We start from the raw sequence: 20,971 nt of genomic DNA, 5'->3' as shown, positions 1-20,971 counted from the left end.
CGATCGGAGAATCGGATGTTAATTGTCCGGAGTCTGACACCGAGCAGTCTGCTGATGCGTTTGCTGCGGATGCAGAGACGACAGCTAGCACAACTGCAGTTCCATTCAAATTAGCATCACGAGCGGCAAGTTTTGCTCATTTATTAATAGTATTTATATTAGGGCGTAGGTTTGGTCTCAGCTTTGGTAGGGACACTTGTTTGTTCAGATTTTTTTATATGTAGGTAATTGATTCAGGTTTTATGGCGCTGTACTAGGCCTAGATCATCTGTACTGGACTTCTGAGCAATGAAATCATATATGATGCATACATATGGGCATATCAATTTATAGCACCTTTTTCTATCTAGAAGTATAAGTGTGAATGATAACATTCATGGGTAACATTGTCTAAACATCCCTTACAAAAATGCAATTTAATGCAATCTTTACCAAAATGGACAATTCAACTTCTCACCTGAACCCCTGATGCTGATTCATCACCAACCTGCTCTACATCTTCAGGGTACAGACACTAACCATGCTTAGTTGACTGCTGACATTGGTCGAGATTACAGGGATAGGCATAGTACTATCCAAGGGATCCTATTGGCCTACTTATTATCAGTTAATATCACTTTTTAGTTGTTAGCCTAGGCTAAACTAGCACGGTCCCATTAAAGTTACATGCTCTACTACACTAACAACTTTCAAAACATGTTTCCATTGTACAATGGGTGGCGATGTAAGGCTAGCAGGTTTGCACTGTGTGTGTGGTTTTCCTACTAGCTAACTACTGTAACAACGACCTTCTTGATAGCTACTTACTCTCTGGGTGGTGAAAAAACTTCTGATGTCTCTCTTTTTGGGTGACATTTTCCTATCTATAAAGCACAAAAGTGTCAAAAATATCAATGCTGAGACCAAACGAAATACTAATATGAGGCTTTATGATACTACGTACTGCCAGCACTCTTTCTGCAAGTCACGATTCACGAAGTGTTTCTGACTGCCACTTCAGCCAATTAACTTAAATGACATCATCTTGTCTCGCAGGCTCAAGGGCGCATTCGTTAACTTGGAAATGTATTTTTCACTTTTCTCGGCGACGAACATAGTATAGATAATAATACGAACGAGTTTTGCAAATAGATTTTTTTTCCGAAAATTAACAAAATATTGGTGGGGACGATTGTGTCTTTCCCAAACTTTACTCGTGACTAGTCCCCATGGTCCCTATGCAAACCTACGCCCTTTATATGTAATTGCGCAGCTCCCCCTGTCAATGATAGCACCCCCTCAGCACCTGCATTCAAAATTATCTGGCGCTGCACTGTTAACATCCATTACAATTTCATTGACAACACAACTCTCAGTATGTATTGGCAACATACAAATCCTTTACCAGAAAGAAACAAATACAACACTGGACATGGATAACAAAACGGACTCTTAATAAAAGAATTTATTCTGAATATATACAGTTCAACAATCAAGTTTGATTACATGTAAAATATAGAAATAATTGTCATCACAGTATTGATGAGGCAGACATTCCAGTATCGTGGATGATAAATAAGAAGTGCAAATTCAGAGTAACATTGAAAATAAATGTGTTTTCAATTCACATTGAAATTTATCATTTCATCTGACCTTTGAAAAACATATTTTTGGACCTTGACTTAAATTGAGGAATGAATTCCATTAGTCACAGCTATGGAATATTTAATAATGATGATGTAGACAGCTAAATGTATTTCACACTGTACATCTGCATTCAAATACACAAGACCTTAGCAAATTATGAACAAAATCGAAACCATTCATACAGTAGAACATAGTGTCACTCAAAATACATCAGATGTAGTACAAGTCTACACTCATTACAATACACACAAACGATGCAACATAACAATAAATACTTCTAGACTGATGTTATGCTCTCGTAATATAATTCCCAACAATGGTTGTAACACTTGTGACTTGCGTGATATCAAACAAATGTAAACAATGCACTGATAATTTTTTTTTAAATCCTATTTTGTCACCTTTTCCTTGCCACTAGTAACAGAAAATGATTCTCTATCCAGATTCTCTAGGTGCAATTGGTCAAGTGATGACATCGCCTTGGTCTTCCCTGTGGGGGGAAAATTGCAACAAAGGGCTTTTGGTGGCACTTTACCACCTTGAGGGTATTGGGCTAGAGTTTGCATTGGTACCTGCCCACTTGCCAGTGTTTCTTGAGAAGGGGGATGTGATGACTTTTTACAAATCATTGTCTCTTGTGAGGGTTGTGCGATATTATGTGTAGGGGTATTCTGCTGAACTTTGTCATCGATTGTTGTCGGTAGCATTTTAGAACTTTGGCCATCAAATTGCAGGGCTGCAATAGCCCCAGATGTGCCAGAGGTTAAAATTAGTTTATCATGACCACTAAAGGTGTGCTGACTTGTTTCTAGAACAGGTTGCTGGTTCTCAGTTGTAGGCTGAAATGTTGCTTTCCTCTCCGCAGTTAGCTGGAGAGAAGTATGCTGTGACACTTCTCCAGCTGCACCTTCTGGGGAGATGTCCATAGGACTATAGCTAGGGAATTTGCAGTGGGACACTTCGCTCACTGTGAGAGACAATAAAAGGGGTATTGCAATATTATGAACAATTCTGAAATCATATAGTTTTTTGGGGTAACTTTGGGTTGGGGTAAGTTTTGGGTAAGTTTGGAATGGAGCTGCAATGTCTCCCTAATACTTTCCACTGATATGGAGTCCAGTGTTTTCCCTACCATTATATAAGGGGGGTGCCCCGCCCCCCCTGGAAGATCAAGTTAATAATAATAATAATTTAAAAAAAATCAGATTTGTTTTTCTTTTTTTTATAAAAACAGAAAGAAAAATCTATAAAAAGATTTATTCGGGCGCTATATATAACTCATTTAAGGTTACCTTTCCTATAAAACAGGTATATAGCTTGCTCTTTTATTAAACAAACTAAATGGCCTTATGTTATTTATCTTATTTACACAACGGCGTGTCATTTACATTTAGTCATTTAGCAGACACTCTTATCCAGAGCGACTTACAGTAGGTACAGGGACATTCCCCCCGAGGCAAGTAGGGTGTAGTGCCTTGCCCAAGGATACAACGTCATTTGGCACGGCCGGGAATCGAACTGGCAACCTTCAGATTACTAGCCCGATTCCCTAACTGCTCAGCCACCTGACCCCCCCCCCCCAAAGCTGTAAACCTAGGGGAAACACTGTAGTCTAATGTTCATTGTTGCTAATATCGATTGTCCTAAGTGCCTCGAATAGTCTGATTGGCTAGTATATTAAATATTCTTAAAAAAAAGCCGTGAGCTAAGTGGCACTAAGATGAGTGCTAGCTAGCTGTTAGCCACTTAGCTAACAACTCGCTACCTGGTCAGAGTAAACTACCACCAAAAACATACATTTGATTTTTTTCAAATAATAAATAACTTTCCCATGATTAACGTTAAATATAAGTCCTTGGTGGCCATGTGCCGCACTTTCACGTCATTCACTCATCCAGCTACAGCATATTGATAAACATCCGTACTCTTGAAAGCCTTCAAGCTATCCCCACTGTATGGGGAGGGTTATGGACAAGATAAATGTTTATAGCTAGCTCTGTCATGGAAAGCCAATTGGGGCAGATAATATGGAACCAAAGAAAACTGGGGGTAACAAATAGGCTAAGGATCGGAGCTTAAAATTGATTTTTTTCCGACATATCTGTCTCACTTTCTCATTGAAATCGGCAGTGTGGGCGGAATTACTGGGCGAGATCGGTAGTGCATATGGCGGCAGTCTGTTTGGAAGTGACGTAGGTGGCATTTATGAATACATGCTGTTCGGGCGTGCGAGGGCACTTGTCACCCCCCATATGAGTGGTGTGTGTCTGTCGTTGCCACGGTGATGGTGCAGCTATGATTGATAACGCGCTGAGGGCAGAGAATAACAGAAATGTAGCTAGAATCCACACCTCAAACAAGTTAACCTAGACGCAAAACTGTACGTCCAATCCAAAAAATAAGGATATTTTCCGAGACCCAAGACTGCCGAAACCAGAGATATTCTTTATATGTCTGTGAAAAAAAATTCTATTAATAATTGTCTGGCAAATTGTCTTGTCATGTTATTGTTTAGTGATGACGTTTTCCCTTCAATGCGATCCTAACTGCATCTTTGCAAATTATATAAACAGATTCAGACTTAATTCTAACAGCTGACAAGCTATCGTATAGCTAGATGTTAATTGTTAACATTTATCTTACCATTTGTAGCCTTAACAAGATTTGTTTTGCTTTGAGTGAACGGACAGGGTAAGACCTTTGCTGGGGTGTATGTGTTCAAAGGGATTTTCTTCACAGCTGTTGAGCACAAAACAAAGGCAATCAGACTTCCCCTATGACAAATTACAGTTGATTATCTGCAAGTAGCCATACATACCCGAGGAGGAGGCAGAGATGTCTAAGATTGAATCATGGGATTTGGCAATGGAAGCCAGGAAGTCGTCCACCTGCTTCAGCGAAAGAGAGTTGTGCAGGGTCTCCAAAGGGCATATGGATGGGACCATGGAGTACAATTCAAAACCTTGAGGGAAAAAAATTGTTGGATAAGCTTTTGAAATAGAAACTGAAAGGGACACACGCTACATGCCCTTCATGAGTGACAATGTAACTGCACCAAGCAAAGGGAGATGAAACTGCCATTCAAAAACATGACGCTTCAATTATCTTTGAAATGATTCCAATCCAAATAAAAAGAATCATCTGATTGAGGTGGACACTATGGGATGGAAGCAGATGAATTACACAAAAGTACATCCCACAGACGGATATGCCATCTATTCACAACTGTTTCATACAGAATGAGGGGGGAAAATAGTTAATGTTTACTTACCGACATAATTTATTTTTTGGTTTAGTTAACTTTTTGATTTACTAACCATAAACTGACAAACTAAATTGATAACACATTGCAGGTAATCATTACTATGTGACCCAACACAAAAGCTTTTACATGAGGGGTCTAACTAAATAGCTGCAATATAAAATGGCAGAACATGTCTGTAGTATTGACCGGTAATTACCTTAGTGTTATAATGAATGAATTAATTAATATGCACCAAAAAGAAATACACACAAAGTTTGTCGGCGTTCGCCACAAATATAATTAAAATTTATATTGTTTTTTGTTGCAAACAGAAAACAACTAATGAAAATAACTCACAAGCATTAAGACAACAAGGCAGATGTCTCAAAAAAACATCTATGACTTCCACTTCCACTAAAATATTGGCACTCTTACACTTTTTTCAAATAATGCACCAAAAACGTTGGACCCAAGACTGTTGCCTAGCATGGACCATAAGGTCACAAATCACAAGGTACATATTCAAGTTGACCTTCAGATACAGTGAGGAAAAAAAATATTTTATCCCCTGCTGATTTTGTATGTTTGCCCACTGAAAAAGGAATGATCAGTCTAATTCTAAGTCTAATTGTAGGTTAATTTGAACAATGATAGACAGATCAACAACAAGAAAATCCCAAAAAACGCATGTTAAAATTGTTATAAATTGATTTGAATTTTAATGAGTGAAATAAGTATTTCACCCCCTCTCAATCAGAAAGATTTCTGGCTCCCGTGTGTCCACAGAAGCAATCAATCAGATTCCAAACTCTCCACCATGGCCAAGATCAAAGAGCTGTCCAAGGATGTCAGGGACCTGTAGACCTACACAAGGCTGGAATGGGCTACAACACCATCGCCAAGCAGCTTTGTGAGAAGGTGACAACAGTTGGTGCGATTATTCGCAAATGGAAGAAACACAAAAGAACTGTCAATCTCCCTCGGTCTGGGGCTCAGGGTAGAACATTTACATATTTTTTAGGGGGTAATTTTTGCCCCCACTGACTGAAATCCAGGGACATCTTTTTTTTTTTTCAACTGCACACTCAACTTTACCCAAATAGAGGATTGGTTGTCAACCACAAGATAGCAGTTACTTATGAGGATGGGGGGGAAATCATTCACTGACTGCACTCTAACGTTAGCCAGGATAACTTGCAAGCAAGCCTTTGTGACTAACGCACTATCAGAGCTAGCTAACGTTAGCTTACTAACGTTAAACTAGCTAAAGCGAACTATATAATTTACAAATAATTATTATTAGTTATCACCGTAGGCGATGGCATGTTGCTAGGTCGCTGGTGACGAAAAGCCCCGTATTTCTTAATGTTTTCGCTCAACTAGAGTCAGCAGAAGAATTTGCATGTGCCGGATTCACAAGTTCGACATGCTTTGCAAAAAAACGGGTATTTTTCTCATCGCCGTCTCCGTCCACCCAAGCCAATCTAGCTTCCATTTTTTGATGATCGTTGAGTGAGTGAATTTCATCTTTGGAACCTGAGATGGTGACGGAGACTGTGTTTGCTGATTCCTCATTTCTCTTCACACTCGCAGTCACTCACAGGTCTGATTAAGAAGCGCTCCATTTTTTTAACGTTCGGTTCTTTACGCACACTTAACATCAGTCAAGGTGAAAATCAAAAACATTCTATGGCAACTGGACCGGGTCACAATGTTTTTGACAAGTTAATTAAATTATCATTATTATTATGGGGAGGAAATTATGGGGGCATTTTTTGCCACTCTCCTAGTGATATCAGGGGCAAAATTATATTTCTTAGGGGCAGTTTGGCCCTTTGCCCTCGTGTTTTTCCGACGCTGCTGGGGCTCCATGCAAGATCTCACCTCGTGGAGTTGCAATGATCATGAGAACGGTGAGGAATCAGCCCAGAACTACACAGGAGGATCTTGTCAATGATCTCAAGGCAGCTGGGAGAAAACAATTGGTAACACACTACGCCGTGAAGGATTGAAATCCTGCAGCGCCCGCAAGGTCCCCTTGCTCAAGAAAGCAGGCTCGTCTGAAGTTTGCCAGGGCATTGAAAATGGGTCGTGGATGGGCATTCCAGCATGACAAGGCAACAAAAGAGTGGCTCAAGAAGAATAACATTAAGGTCCTGGAGTGGCCTAGCCAGTCTCCAGACCTTAATCCCATAGTAAATATGGCTACCTATCATGGCCCGTATCAGATTCAAGACCCTGGTATTGACCTTCTGAGCAGTGAACGGGATTGCACCCGTCTACATCAAGTCTATCCTGCAGCCTTACACCCCCACCCGTCACCTACGGTCTTCTTCAGACAACCGCCTGGTGGTCCCACCGCTCAAGACCGCCCGGTCCCAACACAAGCTCTTTTCCTGTCTGGCCCCCCAGTGGTGGAATCAACTCCCCACCTCCATCAGAGACACTGACTGTCTTTCCACCTTCAAGAAAAGGCTCAAGACGCACTTGTTCCGGAAGTACAACGGTACTTAGGAATGGTTCGCTTGACCCGATGTTAGTTTCCTCAAGGATCACAATGACTCTTGCTCAGAGACTTGTTGCTCTTGTGGTTAGTGGTAACTGATTTAAATTTTTTGTACTCGCTGTGATATATTGTTTTTATTATTGTTGCTCGTTTTTTCCACAGGTACACTTGCACTTATAGCAGTTTATGTTGTTTAATTGTAACTTGTTTAACTACATGCTCTTATGGTTCTTCCCTTTGGCACTTACTTCGGTTGTTCACAATGTGTGCTTCAAGTTTTGGCTACTCGCAATGTTTTGTGGCTATCTTGTTGTTATGATCAGTAACCTATGCACTTTGTGAAGCTCTCTCTTGGAAGTCGCTTTGGATAAAAGCGTCTGCTAAATGAATAAATGTAATGTAAATGTAAATCTGTGGAGGGAGCTGAAGGCTGGAGTTGCCAAACGTCAGCCTCGAAACGTTAAGGACTTGGAGAAAATCTGCAAAGAGGAGTGGGACAAAATCCCTCCTGAGATGTGTGCAAACCTGGTGGCCAACTACAAGAAACATTTGACCTCTGGGATTGCCAACATGGGTTTTGCCACCAAGTACTAAGTCATGTTTTGCAGAGGGGTTAATATCAGGTTGCCAGTTCGATTCCCGGGCAAGGCACTTCACCCTACTTGCCTCGGGGGAATGTCCCTGTACTTACTGTAAGTCACTCTGGATAAGAGCGTCTGCTAAATGACAGAATTTAAATATCGCGCAAGTCGCTCTGGATAAGAGTGTCTGCTAAATGACTAAATGTAAATATATTTCACTTATTAAAATGCTAATCAATTTATTAAAAAGAAATCTGGATTTTTGTTGTTGTTATTCTGTCTCTCACTGTTCAAATAAACCTACCATTAAAATTATAGACTGATCATTTCTTTTTTCAGTGTGCAAACGTGCAAAATCAGCAGGGGATCAAATAATTGTTTCCTTCACTGTACAAGTACAACAGAGTTTGTTAAAGACACAAGACTAAATCCTTCTAGGAGAATGTCACTTTGGACGGATTGGACCAAATTAAGAGATTTCTGGTGGCGTACAGAATATCTACACAGAATACAAAATTCAGCCTTCAAAAGAAAAGTATACCATCCCTACAATCAAACGAGAATAGAGAAGGTTGTCAGTAGATATACCCTATATTGTAAATGATGTGTTTCAGATATTTAAAGGATATGCTAAGGTTTTAATTAAAACGTAATTGTAATATGAACAGTTATTTTCAAGATATTTTTTCATAATTTGAAAAGTGCAAGGGGTGTCTATATTTTGTCCATGACTTTAGCATGAAGGTAAAGGGGGACATTTGTATGATCACCAAGAGTACAAAATGTGCCACTAAGGGAATCGCAAACTAAATATGCTGCAAAACAATTAGCTAATCTAGTTTATTTTCAAATATATTAATCACATTCTGTATGTATGATTATCCCACATTATTTTATATTGAATATCCTGAGGTGTCTTTGGCAAAAATGTGTCAACATCTGAAACTAAACTGCCTTGTTAGGAAGCTCAAAAGGAAAGGATTAAAATAGATCTGATAAATACGGCTAGTGTGTGAACGGCTTTAAATCAACATGTAAACAGCCACAGGTCATCTGCCAGTGATATTAATAAGGAAAACCTACATATTTGGAGAAGTTGATTTTCTGAAGGTAGAACTTAAATGTGGGTCACTAAAGATATTTCTTAGCAAAATGTTGAAGAAAACGGGAGTGCCAGGTTTGGACTTAGAGAGGCTGAAGAGATAGGGGGAGAGAACTAAGGAAACTAAACTTTATACAACAAAATCTATTATAACTAAGGACACTGTACAACATTTAGACAAAATTAAAAGGGTTAATAAAACATAATTAACACTTACCACAGAACATACTGGAAAAGACTGACCCATTTAGAAAAGCAGATAAAAAAAATAAAACAATTGGATATCCCAAAATTAATGAAAAACAGAAATGGTCTGCATCATGACACCCAACTACAAATTTGCATGATATAGGTGACAGTCTTTAGAGCCACAGAGGTAATGCACTTGATCTTGTTCTCACTTAAATGGTCCACTCCTTCTCAGTGTGTGAATATTGAAAATGTTAGAATGTCTTGAATTCTGTCGTAGCCATGTAGCAATGGTGCATGCATTCTTTGACAATATTTAGCCTAGTTGTACAGGTATGACTGGTAAAATATTGTCCACACAGAAAGTACAATATTTATGAATGAGATACATTTGTAAAACCTTTGGCAATTAAAGCATATTTCTAGTTAGTACCAAGGTAAATAATTGCTAAATATCACACCTTCGGACGGTAACAAAAAAGCCAGCAAAAAATTATGGCTTTGCATTACAGGAAAACTATTAAACTAGACTCTTAACACCAGTATGACTAGTTGAGTAAGTTCCAAGAGAACAAAAGCCACACATGGTTTCTGGGACTTGCATGAGCATTCAGCACCCAAGGTTCATGGTCACATTCCATGTACTTGGTAAGGTGGGGGGGAGGGAGAGATTCTATCCAGACAAAAATCATAATGGATGAGGCAAGGGTGTATCTTAACAAAAGCAAACATACCATTGGTTGGGTGTCGCGCAAATGAGATAGAAAATCTTTTTACAGCAGAACCACGCGTGGCCTCTGAGAAAGAGAAAAACAGGTACCTGAAATGTGTAACTAGCACAAACGGGTTATGGGAAAAGGGCAAAAGAAACCAGGTTTTAGAAGGCATGCATGAAGGAAAATGGGGAAAGGAGAGAGGTCTTGTTTTAGTAGCGAAGTAAGTGTTAGGATTCTTTCAGCCAGAGAAAAGGTGAGAAACCAAACCATATTTATAGACATTTTTATGCTTTAGGAATTCTAGTATGATTGTTCAGATTTCTATGAAGTGGTGCAACAGAACAGGTCTAAACTATATATAAATCCCTCAAAAAAGTCCTGAAACTTTATTTCGGTCGATTATTCCTCCCCTTCAATAACACCAATTGGTATTGTATTTTATATCGTTGGAAAGCCTGATTAGTCACCTTTACAACTTGTAAGGATCGTGCATTCGTGGAATGAGCAACACAGCTAACCGTGTGGGTAGCGGCCCAAAACATTTTGCCAAAATCCCCCGCAATATTCTTCTGTTGGTATTCACTCTCGTTTTGAGCTTCAAGTGGGATCAGCTTGGGCGTGCTGTACGTGCCAGAGTTACCAACGCAAACATGTTGGCTGACTTGCGACAAATCCTGGTTGAGGAATGGGATGCCATCCCACAGCGGTGTGTGACCAGGCTGGTGACCAGCATGAGGAGGACGTGCCAAGCTGTTGTGGCTGCGTATGGATCTTCCACACGCTACTGAGGTCCCTGACAGTGTAAAATGAATTAAGTGTAAAAATGGCCAATATGCGTAGTTTTTTCCTTATTACTGTGGGAGAGTGCCATCATCCAATCCACCAAGCAAACGAGAGTGAATACCAACAGAAGAATATTGCAGGGGATTTTGGCACATTTCTTTGGCCGCTACCCGCACGGTTAGCTGTGTTGCTCGTTCCACGAATGCACGATCCTTACAAGTTGTACTTCGTTGTAAAAGTGACTAATCAGGCTTTCCAACGATATAAAATACAATACCAATTGGTATTATTGAAGAGGAGGAATAATCAACCAAAATAACGTTTCCGAACTTTTTTTGAGGGGTTTATATATAAAAATTTTAAAGATATACCGGCCCATAAATATACCAGAATCTCGTTCAAACCACATCCAGCTCCCATTTTGAGCCGACAGCGACCGGCAGTTTCAGCTGATTCGTATGTCATTTTACATGGGAAAAGCAGTCATCTGATGATCAACATGATTTACTGATTTCCACTTTCTCAAAAACACAAGATATTTACAATTTCCGAAGATCTTCAAAGTCTATATATAGTTGAGTAAGTCCCAAAAACAGATCTGAACTGTGATGTGATCAGTATGGAGTAATTATATATATATATATTCTTTTTTTGAATTATGTGGGTGTAAATTAATTTTCATTTCCATAATTCTTTGACCAAATATTAAATAAAACTTGTTGCATTCTTTCACAAAAAAATACAAACACAGAGTCTGAGAAAAGAAAAAAAAATAATTGTTAGCAAAATTATTTTTCTTAAAAAACTAAGAATATGAATGCACCAGATGTAAAACAGGATGGTTAACAAGGGGAATGACGCTTAAAATGGGCCAGTCATGGCAAATATTTCTCATTGAAATACAGAGAAACTAATAATTATTTTACAAAATGATGGGGGGAAAAAAAGATTCATCTTTTCTTTAAGATGTGTGTGCGTGTTTGCACATACCATCTAAGAAGCCAGAGGAGGTCAGCTTTTTACGGTGTGCACGAGCATAATCTTGTAGGTTAGGTGCACTGGAGGAAGCTCCGAGCACCATGGAGCTAAACAGGCCAGCACAATGAGACCCTGATGGGAGTTAAAAAAGATACATACAGCAACCATGTGGGCCACATCCACACCATTGGAATGCATGCATTTCTTGGAGATTCTTGCCACAAAAGATTTTGTGCAGCCTCATAAGAGCCTTCACATAATGACAGTAATGTCACTTGGCACAGAGATGGCCATGGGAGTTGTTTTCATACATCCCTATCCTTTTTGAAAAATGCAGGATGATAAAAACTTTGTGGGTGATATTAACTAACCATAGCAATATGTCTTATTTTCTAAGCACTTGGTCTTTATCCGAAATATTTTAAATTAAATCTGTCCCTGATATTTGCTAAACGACATATTTACAATGGTTGAAGCAGTAACTGAAGCAGGTAAATAGGAAGTAAAACATGATGAGCACAACATATGAAAACATGGTTTGAGATAAAAACAGTGTAGCTACATACGTTTTACAACACACAGGACGAGGTCATAGTTTAAGGTAAGGTTCAGGAAACTGAATGGTGTAGGATAGCCATTTCTAAAATGGTAGCCAACAAAATGCCATTGCTTTAGTGCATAGAATTTGCTGCGGCTACAACATTTTAGGTCACAAAAGACATTACCAGCATATGAGAAACTGAGTCAGCACTGTTATTAGTTGTGTGGCAAAAATCTTGTTATAAACTTCAGGTAAAGCTCATTTTAAAGTTGCCAAAACAAGCTTAACATCACAAATTTAGTAGCCTTACTGATCATTTAGTCATACAGAGTAAGAGGCAGGCTGTGCAAGAAAATCACACTCCAGGTGCATGAGGCACAGTCAAAACATAGCAAAGATTTTATATGCATAGAACACATTTTTATACAAAACAAACTGAATAAACATCACTATCCTGATATACTTTAAGATGGGGAATACAGAAGTTCTGCTTTAAAAGTTTTTCTAAATGCAAATGTTACACAATTAAAATACAGTATAAAATTTAAAGACATTCCTGCCATGTTTTTCATAATAGTATATGAAATGTTATAGAAAAAAAATATTTATGCTTACCTATTCCTGTTGTTAACTTGTGTTCAGAGTGTAGTCTACCTGGTCTTTGAACATGGGCATTATTCTCTGACAAAACCTATAGGAAAATACCATATGAATGTTATAATTTATTACTGAGCCCAAAAGGGTGGGCATCCACAACTTGATTTTTTTTTTGCATATTTTCAGGACAAACACATGTTAATATGCAGCACTGGGAAATGTTAGTGCACATGGCAAAGAGGACGGAGACAGATGGATCATGCAACATCTCCATGGCCAAGGATACCATTCCAGTTAAAAGGTCGGCAATTAAAAAGCACATGGCAGGTGAAGAGATTGCAGGGGATGGAGACATGGCAACAGTTTGAAAAACAACAGGTGTCAACAGTCAGGGTGCACAACTTCAAGAAAGATTCACATTTACACCTGTGTCAAAACTGGAAAAAAATAAGAGAGGTTAAGGGTTCTCATTTTCCCATTGGAGATATTAATATTTGTGCAAAGACAAAACCAAGATGGTTTTGTAGAGGGATGGACATCAGTATCCAGGGCTGGGCTGGGACTGAAAGGTTATGATAAGTGGATGCCTGATGGTGGAAACACAACACCATGAGCACATTATGAGCCCACTCTCACACCTCACAGATCTTACCTGAGGGGAAAGGTAAATACCTTGACCCAGCCTCCCCTCGATGGCAAACTACACAAACCAAATGGTACCGACCTCCATTAAATCAGCTCTTGTTCTAGTATCTTTGCTAATATATAAATAGTCAGACAGTGTCCCTACCATAGGTCATTGTATGTCATCATGGATTTAATTAAAGGTGCTATCTGAGCTAGAGTTTGTTACTTTGAAATTGCAGTCAAATTGTAAAATTTCATAATAACCCTACGGACCACATAAAAGTCTTAATACTACTTCTCCATCTCATGTGGTGAATGCTGAAACAGATCCAGAATCCAAAAGTGTATTGATGTTATTCTGACAATAAAAGTTGGAAAAATCAACAAGCACTTGTTGTAAAGACATGCTACTGCCCCCACACATACCGCCATGTATTATGCACATTTAACCCTTGTGCTGCCTTCGGGTCACATGACCCGAAGGTTCACAACGAACCATCGTTGTGTTTACCCAATTTTACCCAATACAAAACCAAATTTGTTTAATTTTCTTTTAACCTTCGCGATGTGGGGGGTCTGAGACAGCCCGATGGTTAAAAGAAAATGCTTCACTTTGTTTTTGTATGCAGTAAAGTTGTCGCAATACGACGGTGGGTCACAATGACTGATGGGTCAGAATGACCCGAAGATAACACAAGGGTTAACTCTGTCACATGTAGTCTGTCTGCAAAAACAAGTACTTTCAAAGCTATGACTTAATAATTGTATGGTTTAAAATCTACTTATAAACATACTTCCTTAGGCCGGCGCCCGGAACGGCTTCAGATTTTGTATACACTTTGACTGCTAAAGGTCACATGGCAGGATCTATGTTTATGTAACATGTCACCTCATTCTCTTCATTGCAGTTTTGTGGTTTATTTTCTTCAACTACTTTAATTAAAATGATGGCTTACTATAAGGTAAGCCATTGTCCTATTCACTTAAAAAGCAAATGCAGTCCCCAAAAAATGGAAAGTGTGACCACAGTCTTCATCGTTTTTATTATGTTATCAACTAATCAAGAAAGTATTTATGACATTAAAAACTATTTGTTTCTTTTTTGAAAATGGGGTGAGAAATGTAGTGAAAATAGACTTGCCTACATTTCTTAACAGTGTTAAGTTGCACACAAGCAGGAATGGGCCTGTACCCAGTACTTAAGAGATACAAGCAGCAGACGACATTGCAGACATCCCTTCAAATAGATAATCTCCCAACTTAAAAATCCCCATGATCACTCCAAATCACCTAAACCGACAAAAATCTCAATCGACATTAAAACTTAGCAAATCGCAAAGGACAGCTAATATTTGTTTCAGCAGATGAATATAAAGAATGGCATTGTTTTTATGTATGAGCACATTAACATTAAACTATGTACACAAATCGATTCTAAAAAAATTTCATTATTTAACCAGACTTTTAACAGGGTGATATAAATGTATATGACATAAATAATAACAACCATAATGGAAGAGTTCACATAAAGATGAGAAAAAAAACTAACTTACTCACTAGTATAAAACTGAAGTGCATCAAACAAAATATAATTCAACTGAATCATACTTTGTAAACGCAAAATTCAATTTCAAAAAGCAATTTCAAAGGAGGGGTCAGATGGCTGAGCGGTTAGGGAGTCGGGCTAGTAATCAGAAGGTTGTTGGTTCGATTCCCGGCCGTGCCAAATGACGTTGTGTCCTTGGGAAAGGCACTTAACCCTACTTGCCTTGGGGGGAATGTCCCTGTACTTACTGTAAGTCGCTCTGGATAAGAGCATCTGCTAAATGACTAAATGTAAATGTAAAATTAACTGAATTTGATGAACCCAGGGAAGGAGGCCTAGACCTAGTGCATCCATAGCAACTATTAGAATTTCAAACATAATTACTATGAATCCAATAAACTACAGACATACCAGGATTTAAAGTTATAGAAAAGACAAAGGTAAAGTGTTGTAAGGAAGATTTCTTTTTTTATTGCTTCTTTACATTAATCTGCTGATTAGGTGTCCTTGTTGACTGCCGCAGTGTTCTCATGTGCGCATGACCAAAACAAGCACTAATCTGTTTTTGTGTGTGAATATAATGAATTAAAATATGTAAAAACCTGTTGCCATGAGCCAAAAATACTGGATGTGAAAGCCAGTGATTTGGGGGAGACAGGGGAGGAAGTTATTTGGTCCCCTGATCTGCGTCTTCGACGCCCAGTACCAACACCACAGGTGTAATGAAGCCAGGTACCAATAGAGTCAGGGCTAGACACACTCAGGGGGCTCTCTTCCTGGAAGTGAGAGAGGGGGCAAAAACAGCACAGTCATGCAACATTACAGAAAAGAACAATACAGCATACATAGATATGTACATGTCCCCATCAATTCCATTAACATTCCCAAGTGCGCCTTTTTTTCAGGAGAGGAGTTGCGTATATAAAAATGTATAGTCATACTTTGCCAGGTGCGGTCTTGTTAAAGTCTGCCTGCAATGGGGACTAAAGGAAAGCAAAACACACAAAAAAGGAAAAAATAAAATAAAAATGTATTCTCAGTGTTAACTGTCCATTGGCGGAGTATGTTGATTTAGAGATTAATTATAAGCTACTGGCACAAATTGGTTGATTATATCAAGTTGATTTGCACATTTAAAAGTAAATGTAGCCGTAGCCAAGTGGCTTGTGTGCACACACACCTGTAAAATGTCACAAGTTATGTTGTTATGTTCATACAATGCACATTTAACAAAATGGTACCTATCAAATTTGAATGTAAAGATACACTGATCAGCCATAACATTATGACCACTGACAGGTAAAGTGAATAACATTGATTATCTCATTATCATGGCACCTGTCAGTGGTGCCATGAAAGTGAACACAGGAAAAATGGTCAAGCATAAGGATTAGAGCGACTTTGACATGGGCCAAATTGTGATGGCTAGGTCAGAACATCTCCAAAACTGCAGCTCTTGTGGGGTTCCTGGTCTGCAGTGGTCAGTACCTATCAAAAGTGGTCCAAGGAAGGAAAAGCAGTGATCCAGCGACAGGGTCATGGGCGGCCAAGGCTTATTGATGCACGTGGGGAACCAAAGCTGTTGCGTATGGGCCTGAGTAGCTGCAGACCAGTCAGGGTACCCATCCTGACCCCTGTCCATTGCCAAAAGTGTCTACAATGGGTTTGTAAGCATCAGACCTGGACCACGGAGCAATAGAAAAAGGTGGCTTGGTCTGATGAATCACGTTTTCTTTTACATCACGTGGATGGCCGGGTGCGTGTGCGTCACTTACTAGGGGAACACATGGCACCAGGATGCACTATGGGAAGAACGTCAAGCCGGCTGAGGCAGTGTGATGCTTTGGGAAATGTTCTGCTGGGAAACCTTGGGTCCTGCCATTCATTACTTTGACACCTACCACCTACCTAAGCATTATTGCAGACCATATACAAACACTTTCATGGAAACTGTTTCCTGATAGCAGTGGCATCTTTTAGCAGGATAGTCCTCCCTGCCACAAAGATGGTTCAGGAATGGTTTGAGGAACAAAACAAGTTCAAGATGTTGATTTGGCCTCCAAATTCCCCAGATCTCAATCCAGTCAAGCTGTGGGATGTGCTGGACAAAAAAGTCTGATCCAAAGAGGCCCAACCTCACAACTTACAGGACTTAAGGATCTGCTGCGAACATATTGGTGCCAGATACAACAGCAAACCTTCAGAGGTCTGGTGGAGTCAACAGGTCAGGGCTGTTTTGGCAGCATAAATGGGGACCTTCACAATATTAGGCAGGTGGTCATAATATTATGGCTGATCTTTGTATTTCTTCCACTAATTCCACCATTGTTTCATTTAATTCCTCTTTTCAACTGAATACCTAAAACTGACAACTCTTCACATAAAAGTACAAAATACACAAAGCAAAATAGTTCCATAGTGAATTTCATACTAATAGTATGCAATTCACTATGGATTAGTAATGTCAATCTACTATACAGTTGTACAGTAGATTGACATCACACTAGAGGCTTCACATGCTGTCTATTGTCAGATTTCTGATCAAAAATTAAATGTAGCATTTGAAGGTACATGCAATGTGAGGGTGTGACTTTTTAGTATATTACTGGTATGGCAATGATAATTAGAGGGTACATAATGGAGTTGGACAAATATTTAATATACAAGATAAATATATAGTCATAATAGTCAGCTGGAAATGCACTATTATTGCACCAAATGTTTTTTGGACAGTGTAGAAATGTTTTCATAGACATCCCTATTGCATTCTGTTGAATTGAGTGTCTGACAACAGAACTTTGAGAATGTCAGGGGGCCATGGTAGTACTATAAAATTCCTTATTTATTCAAACCAAACAATTGTTTTGTTTAGCAGTTAGACATAAATCATATTTTTTATAAACTATTATGAAATCACCGGTATTCCCCCCAAAATAATGGGGGTCAGATGGCTGAGCGGTTAGGGAGTCGGGCTATTAATCAGAAGGTTGTTGGTTCGATTCCTGGCCGTGCAAAATGACGTTGTGTCCTTGGGCAAGGCACTTCACCCTACGTGCCTAGGGGAGAATGTCCCTGTACTTACTGTAAGTCGCTCTGGATAAGAGCGCCTGCTAAATGACTAAATGTAAATGTAAATAAACAGTGCCATAATAGACCACAAGCCTGTGAAAAATTATATGACAAGCATAGGTGTGGTATAAATACAGTACAATAAGATTGCATGTCTGAACAACAGGTTTGAATATTTATACTGGACCTTTTTCTAATGTGTTGGCAACTACTGCACTTCAGAGTCCTTTCACCACGACAATAACCCTAATCCAAGAGTGAACTTTGTCTCCCTTAAAAGACAACCAAAACATCACAATACCCCTGAACAACCTGTGGAGTGCATATTTTTTAGCTTAGTGACAATGCTGCTTAACTACATCCACGTTTCTTCATGGAAATGACAAACAAATCCGGCATCACCAATATACGGTGATTGTGAACTCACCAAGTCCTTCAGAATTACTTGACCCATAAGCTTTAGCTCCTGCTTAAGTCCCCTAACTCTGCATCTAACATTAATCAAGGCCATGATGAGTTGCTGATTGAATAAATAAAACATGGTGCTGGGTCGGAAGAAACGCTCGGCAATCATAAATGAACAATTTATGGCTCCCAACAATGACCAAACTGTTTCAACCAAAAATTGAATAATTACACTAACCTACAAAGTCACACAGACATGAAGGGGTCACTTACTTCCACAGAACCAATCTTTTTGGAGCGTGGCAAGGGGGATTTTCTGTGGATGTAGATTGGGTCTGAGACCATGGGTCGAAACATCATTAGGGCCCGATCCGGTTCATCGCGCCTGGCACCACCTGACTCTTCGTCGCTGTCGTTCTGAGACTTCTTGGAGCCCTCATTCTTATAAAAAATAAATCATAAAAGGATATGGTATTTATATTGTACTAGAGTAAAGTGCCTGTGATGCAGTCAATGATTAAGATGCCAGTTAAACACACAAATACAGATTTGAACAGTATATAGTGCACAGTGCCCGTGATAAAATTGGTGGCACGCACACACACAGATTCCTGGAATTATAGATAGGGCACAGTGCCCGCAATGATGTCGGTGACACACACATTTCTGAAATTATAGATTGCCCGTGATGCAACTAGTAATGACAGTTCTCAGTGGCTTTGGTATATTTCTCAGATCACAATTGAGATTCTCTTTCATCTCTGAAGTACTTGTTCAACCTCTACATCATCTATTCTAGACACTTACGCACGTCATAAAAGCAATTTCTCATTATTTTAAACATATTGCCAATGCTCTTAACCCTAGTCGAGTGAGTTATTTTCCCGAAACGGATAGCAACGCTACTACCATGTTAGTGTTACTTGTTAGCCTTCTATTTAGTACATTCTGAAGCCATACATCACATATTTGTGACGCTACTCCTTAAAACAGGGTACTCAATTAGAAACTCAAAAGGTGATGGTTTATTTTTCTGGCCCTTACCTCAGAGTTCTGTGTAGGGCTGGGCGATATTTTTTTTACATCGATTGATCGAAGTAATGACTTCCCTCAATAAACTTATCGTAACATTAATTCATTTTCAATAATATCGATAATGTCAATAGAGGATAATTAAGAACAGCAGGAAGTTGCGGAGAAATGGTAGCCTATGTGCACTAAAATATACTGAGCACCTCAAGTGGAGTAGCTAATGTTAACCGCGGAAAATTTGTCTTATTGCCGAAAACAGTGCCAGCGATAGCTATGGCGAGGGAGCAACTTCCAATGAAGAAATTATTTATAAAAATGGTTGGTCTTCTTCAGTTATTTGGAAGTGGTTTGGCTTTTTGTAATACGACAAAGAAGACAATGTTCGGTGCAAATTGTGTAGTAAACAGTGGCTACCAAGTCTGGTAATACGACAAACCTTTTTCACCACCTGAAGCAAAATCACTTGTTGGAACATGCAGAAAGTGTGAGTTTGTGCCAAGGTATTGATAAAAAGCAAGATTTTAAAAACCTTAAGTTGCTTGACCCCAGGGACGTGCTCCCTGGCCGCAAACATTTCTCTCACACCGTGCTGCCTAAACCTTTTTCAGTGTTGGGAAAAAGTTGAGGAAGATACTTTTTTTGCTACTACTACGGATCTGTGGTCTGTCGTCTTAATTATCGTTATCGAATGGAAATTAGTGGTGGGCATAGATAAAAAATAAATAATCTAGATTAATCTCACTGTAATCTTGGCTTTAATATAGATTAATCTAGATTAAAATGGCTCATTTGAGTTCCGCCGAAGGCATTCAGAATATGTGTGCTACGCAAATAATGACTAAAAGTAAGTCTTTGAGAACGTGTTTCTCAAGCCAGGTGGCGCATTAGACCAGGGGCTCATCTCCTGTTTCCAAAATCCATCACAAACTGCTTGAGAAAGCTGTTCTACTATGATAATTGGTGATGAAAATAAATTATGTTCAATAAGATGTACTTGTGTTTATTAACTGTTTATTAGATTAGTTAGCTTGGCTGATAGAGCTGTGCTGATGGGCTTGCCTCGGTTGCACTCAAACATCGTAGTTTGACAACGACTCTTCCCCTGGCCTACATCAGTGCTTGGCCCGGCATCTTCCGCATTAGCTAAGGGATGCTTTGCGTTTAGGTGGTATTTGAGACTGGAAAAACTCCTACAGTAAAGTAATTCCGCATAGCACAAGGTGCAAACAACCTTAGTCTTGTCGAGGTTTCCATTGGGAAGCTTCTTAAAAATTCATTTTCCCTGAAGCAAACCAGGCGGCTTCATAGCTGCATCCATGTTTGATGTGATAATTTCATACACAAGGCATACACACAGGTTCGAAGTTTGGTTCTCGCCCCCTACAGTGCAATTCGGCTAGGTATACATCCGCGCTAAAATATCAAGGTG

The 20,971-nt window shown here is 39.2% G+C and overlaps 1 protein-coding gene across 7 annotated transcripts in view; it reads right to left on the bottom strand.

Annotated features, from left to right (window-relative positions):
- Positions 1 to 1,432: 1,432 nt before the first annotated feature.
- ppip5k2 (diphosphoinositol pentakisphosphate kinase 2) overlaps positions 1,433 to 20,971 on the bottom strand; it is a 109,407-nt gene continuing 89,868 nt past the window's right edge. The window contains exons 24-31 of one of the 7 annotated variants that reach the window (XM_067258731.1): positions 18,784 to 18,951; positions 15,978 to 16,019; positions 15,639 to 15,812; positions 12,882 to 12,957; positions 11,738 to 11,857; positions 4,445 to 4,588; positions 4,270 to 4,365; positions 1,433 to 2,593 (exon numbers count right to left, since the gene is read on the bottom strand). In XM_067258731.1, coding sequence (XP_067114832.1) covers positions 2,016 to 2,593; positions 4,270 to 4,365; positions 4,445 to 4,588; positions 11,738 to 11,857; positions 12,882 to 12,957; positions 15,639 to 15,812; positions 15,978 to 16,019; positions 18,784 to 18,951 — 1,398 coding nt within the window. In that variant the 3' untranslated portion in view covers positions 1,433 to 2,015. The remainder of the gene's footprint in view (positions 2,594 to 4,269; positions 4,366 to 4,444; positions 4,589 to 11,737; positions 11,858 to 12,881; positions 12,958 to 15,638; positions 15,813 to 15,977; positions 16,020 to 18,783; positions 18,952 to 20,971) is intronic. The other 6 variants (XM_067258734.1, XM_067258735.1, XM_067258732.1 and 3 more) reach the window with 6 other exon arrangements.

The sequence above is a fragment of the Osmerus mordax genome, chromosome 20 (genome assembly GCF_038355195.1).
Source record: "Osmerus mordax isolate fOsmMor3 chromosome 20, fOsmMor3.pri, whole genome shotgun sequence".
NCBI lineage: Eukaryota > Metazoa > Chordata > Actinopteri > Osmeriformes > Osmeridae > Osmerus > Osmerus mordax.
Note: the sequence above shows the minus strand (reverse complement) of the source record. Positions and strands in the feature narration are given on the sequence as shown.